Source organism: Cetorhinus maximus, chromosome 13 (assembly GCF_964194155.1).
Source record: "Cetorhinus maximus chromosome 13, sCetMax3.hap1.1, whole genome shotgun sequence".
In the NCBI taxonomy this organism is placed as follows: Eukaryota; Metazoa; Chordata; class Chondrichthyes; order Lamniformes; family Cetorhinidae; genus Cetorhinus; species Cetorhinus maximus.
Window position 1 is genome coordinate 38,611,196 of NC_135891.1, and position 21,780 is coordinate 38,632,975.

General features: G+C 43.3%; 1 protein-coding gene across 3 annotated transcripts in view; it reads left to right on the plus strand.

Annotated features, from left to right (window-relative positions):
- helz2a (helicase with zinc finger 2a) overlaps positions 1-21,780 on the plus strand; it is a 122,644-nt gene that overhangs the window by 90,383 nt on the left and 10,481 nt on the right. For 2 of the 3 annotated variants that reach the window (XM_078555298.1, XM_078555299.1), the window contains 7 exons: positions 1,496-1,640; positions 2,575-2,691; positions 7,892-8,084; positions 10,161-10,295; positions 12,981-13,202; positions 17,086-17,239; positions 21,204-21,371. In XM_078555298.1, the coding sequence (XP_078411424.1) occupies positions 1,496-1,640; positions 2,575-2,691; positions 7,892-8,084; positions 10,161-10,295; positions 12,981-13,202; positions 17,086-17,239; positions 21,204-21,371 (1,134 nt within the window). Of the gene's footprint in view, positions 1-1,495; positions 1,641-2,574; positions 2,692-7,891; positions 8,085-10,160; positions 10,296-12,980; positions 13,203-16,054; positions 16,192-17,085; positions 17,240-21,203; positions 21,372-21,780 lie in introns of those variants that run through there. The other variant, XM_078555301.1, reaches the window with a different exon arrangement.

A 21,780-nucleotide genomic window follows, 5' to 3' on the forward strand; every position in this document is an offset into this window, starting at 1 on the left:
TGTGACTTACTCACATACATTCTGAACGCATCACTGACTAAATCACTGATGCTTTTGTACGTGAGTGCATACACACAGGAACGACCAGACTACCTTAGTATTTTATGAGATCTATGTCAGAAACTACCAAAATGATATGAAAAGTAGTAATACATTGGCCCAGAACTTCTGATCTCCGGGGGTTGTATCCTGGAGTTACCCCAGAAGATTCGCTGCAGAACCCCCCACCAGAAGTATCCATGCAAGGACTGCATGGGAATTGCCCGGGAAGTTTAAACTCCTGATAAGCAATTACTCTGCACTGGGAACCATCTGATACTCTTGGTTTAAATCTTAGCAGAATAGTTGTCTAGGAGAAGTTAGAAGGATTAAAACAACTTCTAACCCCTGGGTAACTATGATACTGACTACCGTCAACCCCCCCACTGAACCCCTGGCTACACTCCCCCAACCACCCAACTACTCCCCACTACCCTCCCGACCCCCCGACGACCTTCCCAACCATCCCCCCACCCCTCCCGACTACCCCCCAACTACACCCCCATCCCCCGACTACCATCTCAGCCACCTGACCACCCTCCAACTACCCTCCTGACCACCCAAGAATCCTCCACCACCTAGCTACCTCCACGACAATGCCCAGACTACCCCCAACACCCTACTAGCCCCCCAACCCCAACCACTCTCCAACTAAGCCCCCACCCCCATGACCACCTTCCTGACCTCCCCTGCCCACCCCCCAACTAACCCCAACCCCCAACCACCCCCCCCCAACCACCCCCACCCCACCCCCAACGCCCGGCCAACCCCGCACCCTCCCAACTAGCCTCTCGAGTCCCCAACCAAACCCCAAATACCTCCCAACTCTGAATAGTGCCCCCACCCTGACTACCCGCGCCCCCCCCTAAACCCTGACTACCCCCACTCACTAACTGCCTACCCGAACCCCCCGACCCATCCTACGCGTACCACACCCCCCCATCCTACTCAGTTAGCTGATACATTTCTCACTGGCTTCTCAAAGTCGCACTTAAACACAGGGACCTTTAAACCTATTGACAGAAAGGACTTGGGAAGCAGGTAACGCTGCACATTTCTCACCAGGCAGAAGTCCAGGTGAGAAATGCGCAGCCCCCGACCTAGGTAAGTGAAAAGGAGCGGAGTGGCAATCCGACAGGGTTTGGCACTGCTCGGAAGCTCTGGCTCATTACTGTCAAACACACAGCCACCCGACTCAAAGTTAAAAGTGCTACTAACTGTGGCAAGCTGACAGTTTATACTAATTTACGGTAAATTGCGAGCAATTTGGTGGTATAAATATTGCCCAATAGGAACAGGGCTGAGATTGGGCAAACTCGTTTCACAATGGGCTCACATAGAATATTCATTTGGTTGTATCATGATGAGTCAAGATGAGCAGTGTCTTGAATGTGCTTATAAAGATCTATTTTTCAGTGAGATGGACATGGTAAATACTTATATTTGTTCTTTGTAGAGTACCTGCTGAAGCTGCGATCGTATTTGAAACCACTCCGTGTTTACAGTGAGCAGATGGAGATGATAGATTTTCCGTATCCTGGGAGCAACCTGGTGACCTCTAAGAGGTCTGTCAGGGAAGGAAAACCGAAACCTAACCTTAGGTAGATATTTCTCTTGCAAGTATGGTAGCACTTAATTAGAAGTTGCTTTCATTGCTTGGTGGTCTTTTGCACAGTTACAGAATGTGAAATTATATATAGAGATGTGACTTATACATTATAATCCAAATTTTCATGGACATCTTTAAATTATCGAGGTAGCACATTGACCAGCTATTGACCCTGTCCCAAATCACTGGGGCAGGCCAATTACAAAGTCTGATTGAGTTGTCCATACATAGCGGTGCAACAGAGGTACCCCAATCAATGAAATACCATGTCAAAGTAGCAGTTCACCACTTTTCTTGAATTGTAATTTGTGGCGGTTCTTATATTAGGTTGGAGCCCTGATCCATTTACTTTCCACTCCAAATTGCAACCTCTCTGCCAGGATCATAGAATCATAGAATGACACAACAAAGGAGGAGGTCATTCAGCCCATCATGTTTGTACTGGATCTTTGAAAGACCTAACCAATGTGACCCCTTTAATTATCCCTTTACCATGTAGCTGTTCTATCTGGCTTAATTTTTCCAGTGCACTGTTCTTTAAAATTTTCTTACACACCGTGTTATTGATCGCAGAACAAGGACTGTGCGGTGCCTTTTAGGCTACTTCCAAATATTGGAACAAACCAACTCAAGCAGCTCAAATTAATCCAGGACTTGAAAATAGCCTTTAAAGTTAACTCTAGTATTAACAAATGGCTCCTTCATGATTTATGGCATCCTCAGACCTGTCTTTTTAAGCTTTGTGATTTTCTGAACTAATTCTTGCAATCTAGGCTTTTCTATTAAAGGATTATTTTGTTGACTTAAGCTCTCGTGTAGGTACAAAACAGGAGAAAGCATTATGAATCAAGTACATTTCATGGCAAGGAATAATCTTCGGTTGAAGTTAAAAGTGTTAATTGACTGTAGTGTATTTTTTGTTGCAGGTCAATAACGCTACATTACAAAATCCGAGAACCATCGAATCCCTTTGCCAATCAAATAACAACATATGATGCACGCATTCAAAGTGGGACAATAATGGCAGAAACTGAAATAGAGAAGTAAGTCAGAAAAAATTATATATTATCTATGTATATTTTTTAAATTTACTGAATAACTTCTACAGGTATCTCCTGCTTGCTTTAAAGTAACATTCTGTAAACCCTATGATGTAGGATTTCAACTTTCTAGATTGAAGAGTGGAATCTCCAAGAAAGTAATCTTTGGGTGCCTCTTGGTGCCACATGCTGGATGAGAAAGATTAGCATTCTCAATGTCAGAATGAAAGAATGGTGCAGAAGGCAGGACTTTATATCCCTGGGGTCACTTTTGGGGCCAGAGAAGGCTGTACAGATAGAATGGACTTTATATAAACTGATGAGGTATCTACGTCCTTGAAGAAAGGGTAATTAAGGTAGTGGGGAAGGATTTAAGAGGGAATTTTCCCAGGCAAGGGGAAGTGGATTTGCATGGGTGCAGGGAATTAAATCCCCTGAAATTGATGTCAGGTTGGAATCCTGCTCCCTTCTGGGTTTCTGTGGGGTAGACTTGAAGGTAAGCAGGGAACCATCTTGAATCCATCAGCTAAGCTAATAGAGTAATTAAAAAAAGCCAATTAAGGCCTGTTTTAATCTTTGTTTCTGAATTTCCCAACCAGTTGCCCTGTTTCCTGACTTGTCAGTAATCCCCCAGGGTCATTGAGGTGAACCCACAGCTTCTTCAGTGAAATTGACAGGCTGTAAAGGGTTTGATCAATTACACTGAAGAGCTCCAGCTATGGCCATTGAGAGACTGTTGTTCGAAGAACTCCTTCACTCAGAGTACTTTCATTGCTTGACAGATTATTGGCAACTTCTTGGAAGTCACTTTACCTGTCTTGCACTTCACTCACCCTCAGCTGCACTGCCCAGCTGCCCTTCTTCACCATGGCAAGAGGACAGCCATCTTCTGCCTCTGCAAAGGAGAAGAGCAAAAGCCATATCAATGCCAGGAGCAGCAGCAGCTGCCATCCCCTCAGCCTCCTGCTCTCCCGGAGGGCAGAGGGGTTGGACCCTGAGATCCAGCTGGAAGCAGGTGAGACTCCCAACACACGCTATAGGCAGAGGATCAGTTCTCGTGACATCTCTGAGTATCAGTGCCTCAGGCTCTCAGCAGGTTACTGCTGACATTTGCAACCTCTGTTAACAAGACCTGTTTCCCAGTGAAGCAGGAGGGCACACATTGCCAGTGGCTGACAAGGTGCCTGTCACTGGAGGACAAACGGCCCCTGGGTCTCTGCCTCCTGCCGAGTTGTATTCTCTCTTCTCTTGCAAGGAGAGAAAGCAAAGAGGTGTGAGTGTTCAGAATGGCGTGTGTGGAGGAAGGGAAGGATAATATTTGTGGAGGGTGACTGAGACATGGCTGCAAGAGGACAATAGGATGACAGTGAGTGTGGGTGTTGACTGTTCAGGTGAGGGTATGAGGTGCCTGGAGAAAGAATAATGGGTAGAGCTGCAAAGTATGTTGTTGTGAGGAGTGCTGTGCAGGAGAATGTTGGGAAAGTCCGAGGGTGGGTTTGGCACCTTAAAGTCTTACTCCACTCACCTGCCATGCCTTCTAAGGTCCATGATCCTCGCTGCTCTGTCTCCAGGTTGGAGGGAGCATATTGCTGCTGCTGACTTCCTTGCCACTTCTATCCACACCTATTTGGTTGGAGAAGTTGCCCTTTCCTCCTGTCCTTGGGAAAGCTCACCTTACTGCAGCCCCTCAGACCCAAAAGCAGAACTGTCAGGTATGAGTGAGAGATCCAGCGAGCAGCTTTCCCAGGTCTCCTGCCCATTCCTATGGTTGCTCCACCTCAAAAAATCCATGTGTCCCTTTAATTAGAAATCATTCTTTTGACAGAATGGATGTGCCATCCTGCCCGCCCTCTCTAACTGGTCGGGGTAACCTGGAGGCAGGATTCCAATGTCATGGCTGAGTTAAAGAGCCATGGCTAAGCCCCGCACATTATCATTTGGATTCCTGACCTGAAAATGATCCCACTGTTCCAATGGACTAAGTCCAGAAGATTCTGTCCTTAAACTAGTTTGAGGAGTTGGAGGGGAAGATGCACTGTAACTGTTCAAGGTGTTAACACGTGTGAGAAAAAAGAAAACAACATGGCATGTCGGCAGGGTGAGGACAGTTACCCAAATAAGAGTTCCACACACAAATGTATGTAGCATGAGAAATAAAACAAGTGAGCATGAAGGATAATTCATCCTGAAGATTAGTAACCATTCCCATATGCCTGGCTACAAGCTGGACACGATCGGCAGCTAAATATTCCAGACAATAAATTCCTTAGAAAAAAACAGGAAAATTTTGAATGGAGAAGGACAATATCTATGAAAAAAAAATGCATTTACAAAGTCAAAAGACTTTCAGTAATGGTGATCAGGCATTGGAAATAGGATGGGTAGAAAGAAGGAGCAACAAGGATGTAAGGCTTTTGGACATATTCTCTTCAGACCTCCTGGTAAGAATGATGAAGTGGCGGCTGGGGGTTGGGGAGGAAGGATGTATATAAACACAGAGAGAAGCATGTGGCACAAAAACAGATGGTTAGATATGGGATTTTATTTGTCGCATTGATTGGGAGAAGCTGAACTGTTTTGTTTAGTTTATGAATATATTTAGGACAGTTCTAGAAGTTTGTTTTATACTGAATAAGGGAGCATGACATATTAGATTTAATGATGAGAGACATATCAGAATTAGCTAGAAATCTGACAGTGAGGGAACGGGCATATTAGGTAGCTGGACAAAGTTGTGGCAGGTGCAATTCAATGAGGCGAAGAATGAGAATAACAAATTGGAATATTTTGTTAATGAGGAGAAATTAGAAGTGGTGGAGGAACGAAGGGACATGAGTACAAAAATCACAAGAAGATAGTGCGCAAGTACAAAAAGTAATCAAAAAGTCATGTTGGTCTTTATCTCAAGGAACTTGAAATTCAGGAGGTGATGTTTCAGTTGTAAAGAGCCCTGGTCAGACCTTGTCTGGAGCACTGCGTTAAGTGTCGAGTACTGCCCATCAGAAGAGATATATTGGCCATGGAGTGGAGTACAGTGCAGATTTGCCAGAATGATACCAGGGATTAAAGGACAGGTTGCAAATACTTGATCTGTTTACCTTTGGGCTGAGATGAGTGATGGATGATTTGATAAAGTTATTCAAAACAGTAAATAATTTGGTTGGGTAGATACAAGTAAGTCACTTCCTCTGGTGGAAAAATCCAGAACAAGTGGGCACAATCTTAAAATTAGAACCAAAATCCTCAGGACCAAAATCAGCAAGTACTTTTTCCCACATTAGGATTGTGGACATCTGGAACTCCCTCCCTCAAAAGATGTGGATGATGAGTCAATTCAAATTTTCAAGTCTGAGATTAACAAATTTTTGTTGGCTGAAGGTATCAAGGAGTGTGGGGGTGGGGGTACATAGATTTGAGGTACAGGTCAATCATAATCTAACCAAATAGCAGAGCAGGCTCTAGCGCTGAGTGGACCTACTCCTGGCATTTTTGCCAGTGCAGCTCTTCTGCTTGTAACAGAGATTCCCCCTTCATTTCACTGATTGCATGCTGGAGATGGGATCCTGGACATGGGCTGGGCAGACACACCAGACTGGCAGTCATATCGGACTCAGGCATGCCTGTTGCTGAGGTCCCTGTGTAACTGTGCTTTGACAGCAATTGAATAGGCTGCATGATAATTACATTCTCAGGGCCCTCTCTACCATCTGCCAGATGATGGATGCCAGAACGTAACAGGAAATCTCTGCCTCCAACATTTAATCAGGGCAAATGGAGGGGTGCACAGTGTAGATGAATTTCCTGAGAATATTGCTGGCCTATCTGCCCAGATCCACTAGAAAATTGGCAAGACAGGCCTGGAACCTAGGCTAATTTTAAATAAAGAATGGTGAAACATATTGCATTTAATTCTGCTTTATGAATTGTTTTGCTGCAATACTTTCCATTAGTGTTTCCCTGTTTATATGTTCATGATGTGTGCCAGGAATGTCAACCAAGTGATGGTCCACCAACACTTGTTCACTTTATAGCAGCTTGTGGATCTGGCAGTCTTTCAGATCTAAAGTAGTTTAAAATAAACAGAAAATTTTAAACTAAGTTTCAAATTAATTTACAATAAACTACTGCTATTAAAAGATGGTTAAAAGTTGTAATTTAATTACTTTTGACCTAGGGAGCTGCAAGTCACTTGTCCTGCTTCAGTCAATAGGATAAGATTTGGAAAGTTCGAAACCCAGGGTGACATGTGGGTTCTGAGTTGGATGATGCTGTTTCTTCTTTATCTCTTCAGTAAAGCGCAGGTTTAATTTATCTTTCCTGTTTGCTGAAGCCTGTTGCATCATTAGACTACTAAAACAATCATTAATATATGCTTTAAAAAGTGCATGTCATTTTTCTCGTTTTTGGCTAAACAAGCATGCAACGAGAGTTGACGTAATGTGTGATAGAGCTTAGCATTGTCCTAACCTAAGGCCCTATCTCCATCCACATTGTGCACCAAGAATGTGCAGCTCAGTCTGTGTTTGCACTGAGCATCTTACAAAGCATGTGCCTGACTGCTGATGTGATTTTCTACCCACCACAATGTGATTTCTTCATTATTAATTACCAGCAAGGAGAGATTTCCCAGTGGCATTGAAACGCCATTTTGTAAACTGTAAGGTGCAGGCACCATTCTGACAACAGAAATTTGGATTGTGGTGCCTTAAAGATGGTACAAGTACAATCAAAAGTTTCAGATTATTACAAAAGAGATTGAGACTTTTTGGTTGGTGCTTTATCTCTTTAGTTTAGGACTTAAGTCAATTGGTACGCACTGGCCAGGATTTTACAGCCCTGCCGCAGCATGCCTCCCCCCGGCAGATTCGGCGAGCCATGTAAATCTCCATTCGATTTGGTGGGACCAGGCGGGAGGGGCCGTAAAATCCTGGTCACTTTTTTAGTGAGTTTCTCAACTGTGGGCAGTGATGTTTGTTATTTGGATCTGATGGCAGAAGTATTTTCTTTGGCTATAAAAGTTGCTGCTACCTAAAATATTAAAAACAACACTTAGGAGTGAATTTCCAGAAGATTCTCCCACTCTTCTGTTTTTCTAGAATTTCCATGTGTCTACTGCTGAAGTTATGGCAGATGATCAGGAGAGCCCCATAATACTAAGCTGTAAAGTTTGTATGTTGGTCTAACTGTTGCCATAATTTCCTAGATACAAGAAATTGCTCACCAAAGCACGAGGCCATGAACTTAAATGCCATGATATCATCCTTTGCACATGTGCCACTTCTTCCGGCCCTTTACTAAAAAAATTGAATGTGCAGCAAGTATTGGTGGATGAGAGTGCCATGTGTACTGAACCAGAATTGTTAATCCCTATTGTTGCACATAAACATGCAGCTCAGGTAAGTGGATTATTTTGCTCTAAAATATCTTTAGAAATAGACTTCGAACCATCAATTTTAATTTCTCTCACTTGATTTTTTTTTTTAACTAGGAGAATGAAATAGTGTGCCGATTCATGTCAGTAATGTTTCTGAGAGCCAGGACTGATCTTTCCAGATTTCTCTTCCTGAGGGGAATACTTTTGACGAAGTAGCTAAAGTGGTAGAAAGGAAACTGACAAAAATTTCCGTTCCTTCCTCAAAGAATGCAAATAGGTTAATTAGACATGACCTACCTTTTACAAATCCATATTGGCTCTCACCAATCGGCTTACATTTCTTCATCCGCCTGCCTTTTACTCTTTTTCCCTCAGTTCCTATTAGGATATTTGAATCCCACCCACTGACCCCCCGCCCACCCCCACCCCACCCCCACCAACCCACCCCCCCACTCCCCCCCACCCACCAACTCCACCCCCCCACCCCCCAACTCCCCCCCCCACCCCCCAACTCCCCCCCACACGCCCCCCCACCAACTCCCCCCCCCACCAACTCCCCCCCACACCCCCCAACTCCCCCTCTCCACCCCCCAAACTCCCCCCCACATGCCCCCCCACCAACTCCCCCCCACCAACTCACGCCCCACCCGGACCCACTCACGCCCCACCCGCATCCACTCATGCCTCACCCACACCCACTCACGCCCCACCCGCACCCACTCACGCCCCACCCGCACCCACTCACGCCCCACCCGCACCCACTCACGCCTCCCCCGCACCCACTCATGTCCCCCCGCACCCACTCACACGCCCCCCCGCACCCACTCACGCTCCCCCTCCCCCTCCCCTCCCTCCCCCCTCCCCCTCTCCCCCTCCCCCCCCCTCCCCCTCCCTCCCTTCTCCCCCCTCCCCTCCCCCCTCCCCCCCCCTCACAATCCCCCTCTTCCCACCTCCCCCTCTCTGTTGATTGATATTACCTTTTTGAGTTTTTCCCTCTGTACCTGCTGTTTTGGCTCTCCTGGTAGATGCTGCAACACTTTGGAAGGAATACTTGGAAGGAACACAATGTTAATTTACCAGGGGTTAAGTTCACTGATGGAGAATCTATAAGGTGACATCGCCTGAAGTGAGAGCCTTGTTTTCAGGAGTGAAGTTAGAAAATACTTTTACACACAAAAGGTGACAAAAGTTTAGAACTTTCTTCAGCAAATGGCAATTGATGTGGCTTCAACTGTTAATTTTAAATCTGAGATTAATAGTTTCTGTTAAGCAAAGGTATGAAAGGAAATGAGGCAAAGGTATATGGAGTTAGGCCTCAGATCAGCCATCATCTCATTGAGTGGCAGACAGGCTCATGTACCCTTGTACCGATGTTCCTATTCCTATGTATTATCCACTTCTTCTACTGTGAAGATTGGTACAAAATAATTTTGAAAGCCTGTCATGTCCTTACTTTCTTGTGCAATATTACCCCTGTCTGTTTTTAAACAAATCATATGGCATTACCCTTGATTACCCTTTTCCTTCTAAAGATTAGAAGAAAAAAGGTAGTCAACTGTTAAAAAAAATTGTATTAACCTTGATATCCCTCACAAGTTTATTGAAGGGGCCCAGTGAAGTGATTTGGTTTGCAGTCTACTGTATAGGTTCTGGACTAGGTCAGATTAAGTTTCTACAAATTAGTAATATTTTATGCTAACATGGTATACAATTTACTTTTGTTTATTCAGAAAACACATTCAAATTTGGATGGTTGTAATTCTATGTAAATCACAGGTGAAGGAGAGGAAATAATTAAAATCTTTATTACGGGCAGAAGTTCTGCTTTGCAATTAATTGAATGATCAGGAGAGTTGGTGGTACAAAGTCTAGACCTTTCTGGTAACTGAACACGTGGAATAGATTTTCCGGCCCATGTGCCTTACGTGTATTGGATCACTGTGTTGCAGTGCATAAAAGAAAATCAGACAGGAAGTATTTCACAACTGTAATGCCTGTGCAATAAGCTACTTTGACTATGGAAGAAATCAAAGTCTGCTTGAGTTTGATTTCTTTAATTTGACACTATTTGCGTATAAAACAATGCTTTTTCCTTCAGATTGTTCTTCTGGGAGACCATATGCAACTCCGTCCCATCATAAGCAATGAGTTCTGCAGGCGTCTTGGCATGGAGAAATCACTATTTGAGCGCTATGTTCAACGAGCATTGATGCTTGATGTGCAGTATCGGATGGTAAGTATGAGTTGCCTAGATGCTGGTGGTGTTGGAGATGAGAATCACTTAGCATTGAATATAATCTGTTACGATCTCCAAGGAGACCAATAACATAAAAGAACCAAACTTCACAAACGACCACAATGGAAGAAACCAATGGACATGATTTCACTTTTAAAATATTTTCTTGCAACAATCAAACCAAAATCAACATAAATTAAACATGAATTAACAGGGAAATTATATTCTATTGAAACTATAAATTACATTTTAAGTAGGCCATATAACAACGAAGGATCTCACAGTTTTCTCTGTTGGTCCCTTCAGCATGTATGACATCAATCTTAGCCTCAGAGTTGCACAAAACCCTGTTCTTCCCAGGTAGAGTTTCAGGTATTTTATTCATGCAGGAATTAGACCTGAAGTCCTAAGCAGCCTTACCACCCCAGGGGTCCATGGGTACAATGTCAAAGGGCACATCTTTCTGAATCCTTCACAGCGTTGCTTCTGGAATCAGCATTTTTGGTCTCCTTCTACAGCTGTGCCATGACTTTCTACCTTAGTTGTCTCAAACTCACACTTTCATAGCCACTGTACTGTTCTCTGCCTGCTGGAAAACTAACCACAGGCTGAAATTTGACCTCTCAGCCTGGTGTTTGTTTTTTCCCCTTTCCAAGGAGTCTGACATCACAACCAGGGATTTCAATTTACAAACCCCTCCCAAAAACTTGGAACTTGGTTTCTCTTTCAGTTAGGAACTGTCTCAAAAAGACGCAGGCTTTGAAACCATGATCAGTGCAGACAACAGCTTGCAAGCTATAGATTTCATCACAAATTAATCTTTAACTGAAAAATTGAGCAATGATGAAAAAAAAGCATTGAAATATTGTGGGGCAATTTTAACATTTATCTTAAACCAGATGATAGCAAACTGGCAACTCATTTTGCATCTTGCTTGATTTCTCTTCCAGAATGGAGAAGTTGCCTGGGAGACTTAATTTCTCAATTTCTGCAGTTTTCAATTTTACCCTATTCATCTGAGCAGGCAGCAAGGGGACATACCTGAAACATGTGGGGTGCTTTTCAAGGTGTGGCCATTGGTTGTGAAGGGCTAGAATTAACTATGTCCACCACAGCATCCATACCACCACCCCCACCCCCCCAACCCCACGCCCCCACCATCACCACACCCCATTGTCCTGAGGAGATTGTAGTGGATCTTCTTGAATCGCTGCAGTACATGTGGTGAAGCGCTTCTGCAATGTTGTAAGGCAGGAAATTCCAGAATTTGCCCCAGCAATGAAAAAAGGAATGATGATCTATGTCCAAATCAAATGGCATGTGACGTGGAGTGATGGTGTTCTCAATTACTTGCTGCACTTGTCCTTCTGGATGGTGGAGCTTTGGGAGGTGCTGCCGAAGCAGTCTTGGCAGTTTGCTTCAGTGCATCCTGTTGAAGGTTCTCACTGCAGACATGGTGCATGAGTACTGATGAGCGGATGTTTAGGCTATTGGATGTGATGCCATTCTAGTTGGCTACTTTGTCCTGGATGGTAACAGTGGGCCTGATTTTGACTTTGTGCAAGTGAATGGGTTTTGAGCGAGTTAAAATTTGACTTATGAAATCTGGTAGAATGATAGTACTGAGGAATAGAACCCTATGTCCACAATAGCACTGCCAGATAGAGTAAATTCCTTTCTGCATCTCCAATGCATGTTAAAATATTGGATTAATAGATCCTGGGGACTTTTCTCAATTATTAATTGATCTCCTGTAGCATCCCACATTGGGGGTCAAGAGTAAATACAGTATTGCTGAAAAAAGAGACTTGCTGTTGAAAATTTTCAACTTGCACTCATCAGGACAGATTCACAAGAATACCAACTGTAAAGGAAACAACAATTTATACTGCATGAGCAGAGAGTACTGATTGATTGACAAGTGGACTCTGATTGGTCAATGCATTGCCCTGGGGAATGACTCAGGGAATGGCTGTCACCCAAGCTTTTGTTTAGTTGAAAAAGGTGCAATGCATGGGCATGCTCCTTTAGTCTGCGAAGAACAGGACCCTGTATGTGAATATATGTAGTTCCTAGCATGCATAAGTGAGGCACAATGCAAACCCAACTAATAATCTTAAATTGATTGTCAGTGTAATTCTTAGCACAATCAGGATTGATTAGCAAGTGTTGTCCAATCACGGAATCACATCTAATATTGGACATAATGTTTTGAGTTTTGCAAGCACAGGCTGGTTGTGTGCAGTTAGTACTTTGCCTGCTGCAAACAGCTGAAGGGCTGTGCTGTTTGATATGATTCGCCAGTCGTTGGGATGTACGGCCTATGTACCTGGCATCACACTGGCACTGAAATTCATATACCACGCTACTCATTTAATACTCAAATTCTGAATAATTTAATACTGCAAATTCTGTGCTTGGAAAATTTGCCCATGGCTATTTGCCTCAGGTAAATTTTCTTCAACTAAGAATTATAATGAAAGGTGTGGGGTGCGTACAAAACAGGTAATTGCTAGTGAGAGGAATTTTGTGAAGGGTAGTGTTTATATTGTGTGTCTGAAGAACTAGGTTGAATTGCCCTTTTGATTCTGTATTTTTTGGGTGTGAACTTCTGTATACATATGCGCAGTTTTTCATTACTTGTAAAAATACCAAAATTGAAATTTATTATTTAATTTTTAGCATCAAGAAATTTGCGAGTTTCCCTCTGAAAGGTTTTATGAAGGGAAACTGAAAACTGATCCTACGATTGCACGACGTCCTAAAAGTGTCTTCTGTCACCGTGGAAAGAAGAATTGCCCAATAATCTTTGGACACGTGCTGGGAAATGAAATTAGTCTGATGGTTTCGACTGAGGAGGGAAATGAGAATTCCAGAGCAAACAAGATGGAGGCTGAAAGAACTGTGAGTTGTAAATCATAATTATATTGTAAAGAGAATCCAATAGAAAACATGGATCTGAATTCTTTGCTCGTCGGGTGTGCGCAATTAACGGGCCCGGAAGCGGATGGGAAACAGGCCCTTGACCTCGATTGGCCCCCAACCGCGATTTCACGCTGGCTGGCCAATTAACGGCCAGTCAGCGTGAAACGCGTGCTGAGAAAGGCTCAGCACCTCCGGTGGGGGTGGGAAGAGGGCAGATGCCAACGTCACCGCGGATGCTGCTGAGCACTTCCATTGAGCTCCCTGAAGGCAGAGAGCTGTCTCAAGGAGCTGTAGACCTCCACAGAATCAATGAAATAACAAAAATGCTGCAAAATATGTCCATGCAGCACAATCAAGCATCTGAAAGCAGACCTCATAAAAAAACAGTCCCCAGATATCTCTTTTTATTTTACTTCCTCACGGAGATTTAATCCTGCCCTAGATCGAGGTCTGAGCAAAAATGTAAAGACTGCTTGGCCGATTGGCCCGTCTGCCAACCATAAAGTGGAAGGGACATGAAAAATCGCTTTCAATTGCCTCCTCAATGGGCTTAATTTCCTGTTTCATTGTTGGAGGGCGCGCTTCTGGCTGCCGTGCGCACCCGCCGACCTGAAGATTTGTGCTATTTCACGTCCGTTCAGATCAGGCACGTGCTTGCCCACAAGGTGTGAGATTCTGCCTGCGGGGAGTTAAGAGGCTTAGCCTGAAAACCCACAAGAAATTTTATTTAGGCTTGTCCATTGGTTAAATATTATTCATATTTCTGTTTTCCATTTGAAATTTGTTTGTACTACAGCTATAAATACATTTTTTATTTATAATAAAATATTAATATAAGCATAAAATGACTGTTTAACATCCTTCTTTAAGATAGGTAATCTGCTTTTTACTAAGGATAACTTTGTTTCACAAATTCTTAACCTATAGTTAAAGTGGTCTTAAACGCTTTGTAATCCCTTTATGGTTCGACGGTGTAAGTGGCTTTTTTTTTTGCAAAACGACTTTTGGTTCAGAACCAAACTACTGTTCTGAACAAACATCTAGTTTCACAATTTATCAACAAATTCCCAGATCTTGGGACATTGTCCCACTTGTTTTCTTAAACATTAGGCCATCTAAACCTCATTCCCTACATCCCTTCACTCCCCCAATCATGTCCCATGTCAATTAATGCGAACCCATGCCTCCACCCACCCCCATTGCCCCTTATAGCCCCCATGCCAAAATAGTACCAACTCATGACCTTCCACCCATCCCCATGGCCCCTTTTAGCCCCTATGCAAACTTAGTGCCGACTCATATGCCCCACCAACCATTATTTACTCTTACACCCTCCATGCTAGTGGACCCTGTTTCTACCATGAGCAGACCTCAGGAATCATGCTGAGATGAAATAAAATGAAGACTTCACTATATGAAAAAACTCTCATTCACGAAAGCCCATTCAATACATTTTGATACCTTCAAGTACTTAATCCACATTTGTATTCCTAACCCCAAATCAAAGACAGCTAATCCTTCAATAACCATTTGGAGCTGCCAATCAAACTGAATTTACAGCCCCTTCTGTGATTATGATAGTTGTGGAAAGCAATCAAGCATTAATAATGTTATAATGATAGTACTTAGGGCGATGTCAACAAACAGCATTGAAACTGCTAGAACAGATTTTTTTCTACCTTCACGGACACAGGCAGGCAGTCTTTTTCATTTTTTAAAGGACTGGCCATTTAAATAATTTGACAACTTGACAGTTCTACAAACCTTATCCATCCGCCATGAGCATTTACAACTTCTGTAAAGACTTGTAATACCCACACTGTGGATAAGGCCCTTGTTCCGTTGAAAGAGGTATCTGTTTGAACTCAGTGCTGAGTTCAAATGACCTTGCTAAGTTCTGGTTTCCCATGTATGGGAGTCACACCCTGCCACAATTTCCATCCACCCCCACCGTGCGCACCACCCCCCCACCCCCCCCAACCCCCTGCCTTCTCACCCCCTCACCCCCTCCCCCCCAGCCAAAATGGTAGCTATCAGGTAAGGGAGCAGAACTTGCAGATCTGAGTCCATCCACTATTTCGGATACTCAGCGAAAATCCAGTCCAGAGACTTTGGTGCTGGATGTTGGACTGGAAAAGTCATTAAAAACAAGATAGGAGATGTGAAGGCACAAAGATATTTTAACACAAGGGTGAGGATATTAAATTTGAGGTATTGGGCAAGTACAGACATGAAATTTTATGAGGAATAGGAAAGGTGCTGCAGAAGTTTGGATGAACTGAAGATTATGGAAGACCAAATTTTGAGAGCTGGGCCAAGACAGCAGTGGAATAATTGTTTCTGGCATTGATTTTACATTATCCAGTGACCTAATTAGAGAAACAAGAAAATTAGTCAACAGAAAATGCATATCTTGTCATTTAGGGGTATTGTAGCCTTTGCTTTGAGGATTATCAGTTCCTGGGCAATTTACTGTTCTTGAAAAAATGCAGCTGAATAACTCCAGGATTTTGGGACTTTGGAAGTGATTGCTTTTACAAAGGCAGCAGATGTTTTATTGGTAGAATTGTATACTTTATTCAAAAAAGTATAAGACATTTGTGTACTGTCATGTTGGCTGAATTCCATTTCAGTCTCTGTGTGTTAGCTATGGCTCAGTTGGTAGCACACTGACCTCTTAAATCATAAGGTTCTGGGTTCAAGTCCTGTTCTAGGACTTGGGTACAAAAGCTAAGGCTGATGCTCCAGTGCAGTATTGAGGGAGTGAGGTGCTGTCTTTCAGATGAGATGTTAAACCAAAGTCCCATCTGCCTGCCCAGGTGTTGTTAAAGATTCCATCTCATGGTATGATTTCAAAGAAGAGCAAGGGAGGTGTCCTGACCAATATTTATCCTTGATCAACATTACAAAAGACAGATTATCTGGTCATTATCGCATTGCTGTTTGTGGAGCACAAATTAGTTGCTGTGTTTTGTGCATTACAGCAGTGACTATGCTTCAAAAAGTACTTCATTTTCTGTAAAATACATTGAGACACCCAGTAGTTGTGAAAAGCACTATGTAAACGCAAGCCTTTCTGTTCCTTTTTCAGTTTTCTCTTTGCTGTTCAATGGTTCTAGTGTCTGTGAGGACACTGCTTTGCTCAGACATGTTATAAAGTTTTATCATCTAGCACTTCCCAGGATGCAGCCTTCTATTCCTTTGTTGTAATTTTCATCAACTCTGCTAACATCAGCACCTGTTAATTGTAGCAGCTGGACCCTAAAAGTAAAAACATAATTGTTGTTCCAGGGTTGTATGCATATTGCAGGGTACCTGCACCAGCAACAGCATTTCTAACATCGTAAAAAACCATCACAGATTTTTTTTTCCTGCCCTGGGTACATTTCTGGTTGAATCCTCTGATAATGGCTAGCATTCCTAATTCCTATCCAATGTCCAACATTGAATCCAAACAGTCACCAGATGAATGCAGGATTGCAAATCCTAACCACTTGCTAGGATGGTCTCATTGAGAACTGAAATAAACATTGCCTGTTGATGAAAATACAATTCACACTCATAATATCAGGGTTTTTGGGAACAACCCTGTGAAAATTAGCTACGAGCTTTATTTATGAACAAATATGGAGAAATGTGGATATTACCATCACCTAATAGTCCTACAAAGAATTGGTCCTTATATTGAGGGTGATGTTTGCTCCTTCAGTTACCATGAGCAATACTTGCCATGATTAAAGGCACATACTTAATAATAGGGCTGGATCTGGTAAAGAGCATATGACTTGTGTTAAGTAAATCTATGATTTGAAAGTTACATATTCATGTGTTCACTGTCTCTGTTTTTCTACCTGATGTATAGGTGAATATTGTTAAGCAGCTAACCTTTGTCAAAATCAAACCAGAGGAGATTGCGGTTTTGACGCCCTACAATGCACAGGTGTTAGAGATAAACAAGCTGCTCAAAGCACATGGAATAACAGGAGTAACTGTGTGTACCATCATAAAAAGTCAAGGTACTGGTATACGCAAACTACACCTCCTTCATATAGGTGGATGGCAATTATGTTAGTCACTGTGGGGGAATTTTAACCTGCCAGGGTGGGTCTCTGTGTGTGGTAGGTTAAAAGAGATGGATGGATGCACTTTCAAATTGCATTGGCTTGAGGAGTGCTGTGCAGGAGAACACCTTTCCTGTCCTGATCAGATCACTGAACTTCTTTCAGCACTGTCTCCAGGAGCAAGGCACCATACTCCTGTGGCTTACCTCGGCCACTTCCAGCCACGTCTGCTTATTCACTGGGAACAGAATTTCCCTGTGGGCCCTTACAGCCTGAAGCGTGATGTCCAGGGATGCATCTGAGAACCTTGCTGCAGCCTTCCCTTGTTGAGAGTCTGGGAGAAAAATTAATTTGTGCTATACTGCTTTTAGCTACCCTACGTGCACTATGTTGAATACCTGGGGGTAAAAAGCTGTTAACTGCACAGTCCACACAGTGTGCTTTAGTAATATCCCCACCTGGGCCACTCAGGTGGTGACGCACATTGCTGCCTGCTCTAGGGAATCAATGTAAGTCTGTCTGAGTGCTAAGCAGTGCTAGCAAACCAATTTCTTCTCCCACTTGTCGAGTGGCTGGCTCGAGATGTTTGTAGAATGCCTCTATTCTGACCCTTACAGGCTTCCTTAAATGGTGCAGCTTCGACAGTTATTTTTGGTTCATCATCATGCCTGCCTACTGTAATTGATTGAGAATCCTGGAAATCAGATGCCAATGCTAAATGCTTAGTTAAAAAGCCACTGACAAATATGCAGCTCAAACTTCTAGATTCTGGACACACTGCCAGCCTTCCTGCTGCAAATGGATCAGAAGGTTCAAATACAACCCTGTGTTTTCCTCTCCATGCAGAAGGTGACATGACTGAAATATTTCTAACCTTAGTTTTTAAACTTCCTTCGTGTGCCCTGGAATATTTTGGTACACTAGTGTGGTACATCATCAGGCTTTTATGACAGAGCATTTTTATACACCGACTTCATTTTCCATCTACAGACTTAATGATTCCCCTTTCCCTCCTGAAGACCTTCAAACCACAACAGCACAAAATTAAACATTGTAAACCATCAGTAAACCATACAGCTCCTTGAGCCTGTTCTGCCATTCAATTAGATTCTGGCTGTTCTCTACTTAAACTTCATTTGCCTTCCTTTGACTCATATCCCTTACTTAATCAAAACCTCAGCTGGGAAAAATTTCAATTGACCCAGCATCATAGCCTTTGGGGGAAAGAGTTCCAGATTTCAGAGCCCCTTTTGTTGTTTTATCCAAGCCAAGAACAGTCCTGATAAGAATCTCTGTCTCCTCCCACTTCTGAACATTTTGAACAACCTTACTCCAGAGAAGTTTGACAAGCTCTGCCGTGAGTTACTGTTGGCATAGACTCTAAAGTGGCCCTTAAAGCAACCTTTTGCTGATGGTAGATAATCAAGTCGTCTATCAATAATCAATGGACAATGATTTAATTGACAGCACAGCCTCTGGCTACCAAGGTCACCATGTTCCTTAAGTTTTATGAGATCATTGCAGGCTGCAGCAGGTGACATCAGTGACAATTCACCCCTTGTTGTACAATACTGTAGCAGCAAGGTGACTGAGGCTTTCTATGCCAGGAGAAACACATACATCACTTTCCCATAGACTGCTAGAAGAAAGCAGGAGGAGAGGGCACTAAACTTTGACTAGATTGTAGACTTCCCGTGCCAGAGACTGGTATTGCTTAAAAGCTTCCTGTCACCAGCCAGGAACCTTTCTCAATATCAATGGATATCACTTCCTCTATACTGAGCTTGGTTGCAACCACAAGCAGTGGTGTATCATGTAAACCTGTAACCGCTTTCCTGACATTAGTCATGATTCATTTATCCCGTACCAGTCCTCTGTGTTGCCTTTATACCAACTAGATGGTGTGGTCACAGGCTGGATACTTGGTGACAAGGGATAACCCCTTTGGATAAGGCTCGTGACTCCTGTAAAGGACCTGGGTATGAGCCCAGAGCATAACAAGCAATGAGAGCCATTCCACCACCAGAAATACAATTGAGCAGAATATTGATGTGTTGTCTGTGGCTGTGCTTCCAGATTTGTGGCCATGTGCTGTAGGCTGCAGAGCTTTACTATACTGAGGGACTGGCCCCTACCACCAGGGCAGCAAGAAGTGGAAGAGAAGGAGGAAAGGCAGCACAAAGAGGAAAAGAGCAAGAGCAGCAACAAGCCCCACTTCCCCTAGTTGTCAGAGCTCTCAAGGGAGCAACTCATTCAAGAGCTTCAGCTGAACCATAGCTCCCAACCACAATATGATAACAGTCCTCAGTCCTTATCGCCATCATCCTCACCATTTTCCTTCAGTTCAACATCATGGGTTTGGGCCTCAACAGGCTACATATATGAATGACTCCGCCAAATCCAGAAAACAAATCTTACCTCAAAGACTCACTTCAGATCTGAATAACAGCTATTTGATGTAATTAAGACTCTCTCATGTCCCAAGTATCTGTCTTGTCTGCTCCTTCAAGATTTATCCCCAGTGGCTGCACCTGGGTGGTGGAAAGCTGCTGAGCTTTCAAAAAGGATACTTCAGATGACCATGGCAGGAGACCTTCAACAGCTCTGGGCCTTGAGGGCTCAGCTATAGACTGCAGCATCTTGACATGTTACAGTCTAGCCCAGCTGGCTGCTTGACACTGACAGGAGCACAAGCAGAGTGGGTGCTGAGGAGTACGTATGCTGTCATATGAACATACAAGTATATGAATTAGAAGCAGGAGTAGGCCATTCAGTCCCTCAAGCCTGCTCCACCATTCAATAAGATCATGGCTGATCTGATCCTGGCCCCAACTCCACATTCCCACCTACTCCTGATAACCTTTGACCCCCTTGATAATCCTATCTATTGTGAAAGGACAAGTTGTGCCACACCATGGCACAAAGGCCACTGTTCTGTGTCGTCTTCACTTCAGCATTCCTACAGCCTTGCTTGATAACAGAGTGCTGGAGTGACGTGATGCTCTGGAAGCCCTGTCAATGGTGACCCCCAAAGTCAAGATGACAACTGCCTGGGTCTCCATGGCAGCAGAATGAGCAGCCATGGAAGCTGCCAGTGCTGTTGTCAGAGGCTTCATCCTGTTGGGCTCCACGCTCATGCTTATGGAACTGACCATTCACTCCGCGTTCAACTGAATGGTCTCCATGCTCTGAATGAAGGCTCAACTCAAGTTGGAGGTGGATTTTTCCATGCTCTTAGCCATTATATGCAAGCTCACTCACAATTTACCCAGTGCACCTAGCATTTCCCAGTGTAAACCTATCAGTCTTCTTTGGTAGCCCTGGCCCTGGAAGTCAGCATCTGCACTCTCTGCAGCATGCCTAATGTAGGATCTCACCCTAGCCCCTGCCCGTAGCGCTTACACATTAATGCCTGGTGATTTATTATGTGAATACCCCTCTCCCAACAGAGCCTCTAAGTGCATGAACTAAGCTCCTTGAAATGACGTTCTCAGCCACCTCTTCCCACTTGTAATGGAGGTGTTGCCTGTCTGCATTTCTGCCTTTCTGTTTCATATTAATCACTTGTTGAAGCAAAGTGAGCTTGTAGCTGTATAGTTTTCAGAGTACTAAATTTTGAACAAAAATATTTGAAATGCAGGGAAAATGGAAATGGGAAAATGGCAGAAAAAAAAGGAGTGGGAATTGAATAGAAAACCTGAAGTTGAGTGGCAGTTCCATCACTACGCAAGCGAAAGGATACTTCAAAAAATAACAGTGTTCATGTAGTTTGATTAGGCTTCAATCATTCTGGTGATATGTTGAACTTTTGATTCAGAATGTTGGCAATAAAGCAAATCCAGCTGAACCACACATACAGCGTGATTCAGCAATATGTACATATGAGAAGGTGATGACTGTTTTTCTCATTTTCTTATAGGAAGTGAGTGGCGTTATGTCATTGTTTCTGCAGTCCGTTCCCTTCTAAAAAGAGAAATTGATAAGCAGCCTTCAAAAGCCTGGCTGAAGAAACATCTGGGTTTCATTACTGATCCAAACCAAGTGAATGTTGCACTCACAAGAGCACAAGAAGGCCTTTGTATCTTGGGTGAGCAGAATCTCATATCTCAAAGATTGTCTTTTCTATTTTAGCCCTTTCCACCTGAAAAAACTGTTGATGGTGATGACTGAGTCCCAAACAAACACAGGAATTCTAGCCAAATTTATTCATGATTCAGGGCTGCATTTTTGCCAGGAGCTTTGTGTTACCACAAACAGGTAATTCAGGCCTGTCGGCAATGAGGAAGCTGCTATAAGCTGTTATTAAGACAGATTAACTGAGTGAGCACTTGAACAAATATGACATAATCAGAGACAGTCATCATGGCTTTGTTAAAGCAAAGTAATTTCTGACTAATCTAAATACATGTTATGAGGAGGGGTGTAACAATGTGACTTGCTATTTGTACTGGATATCAGATTCTCTGCTTATGCCCTCATATGGCTTTTCCAATCTT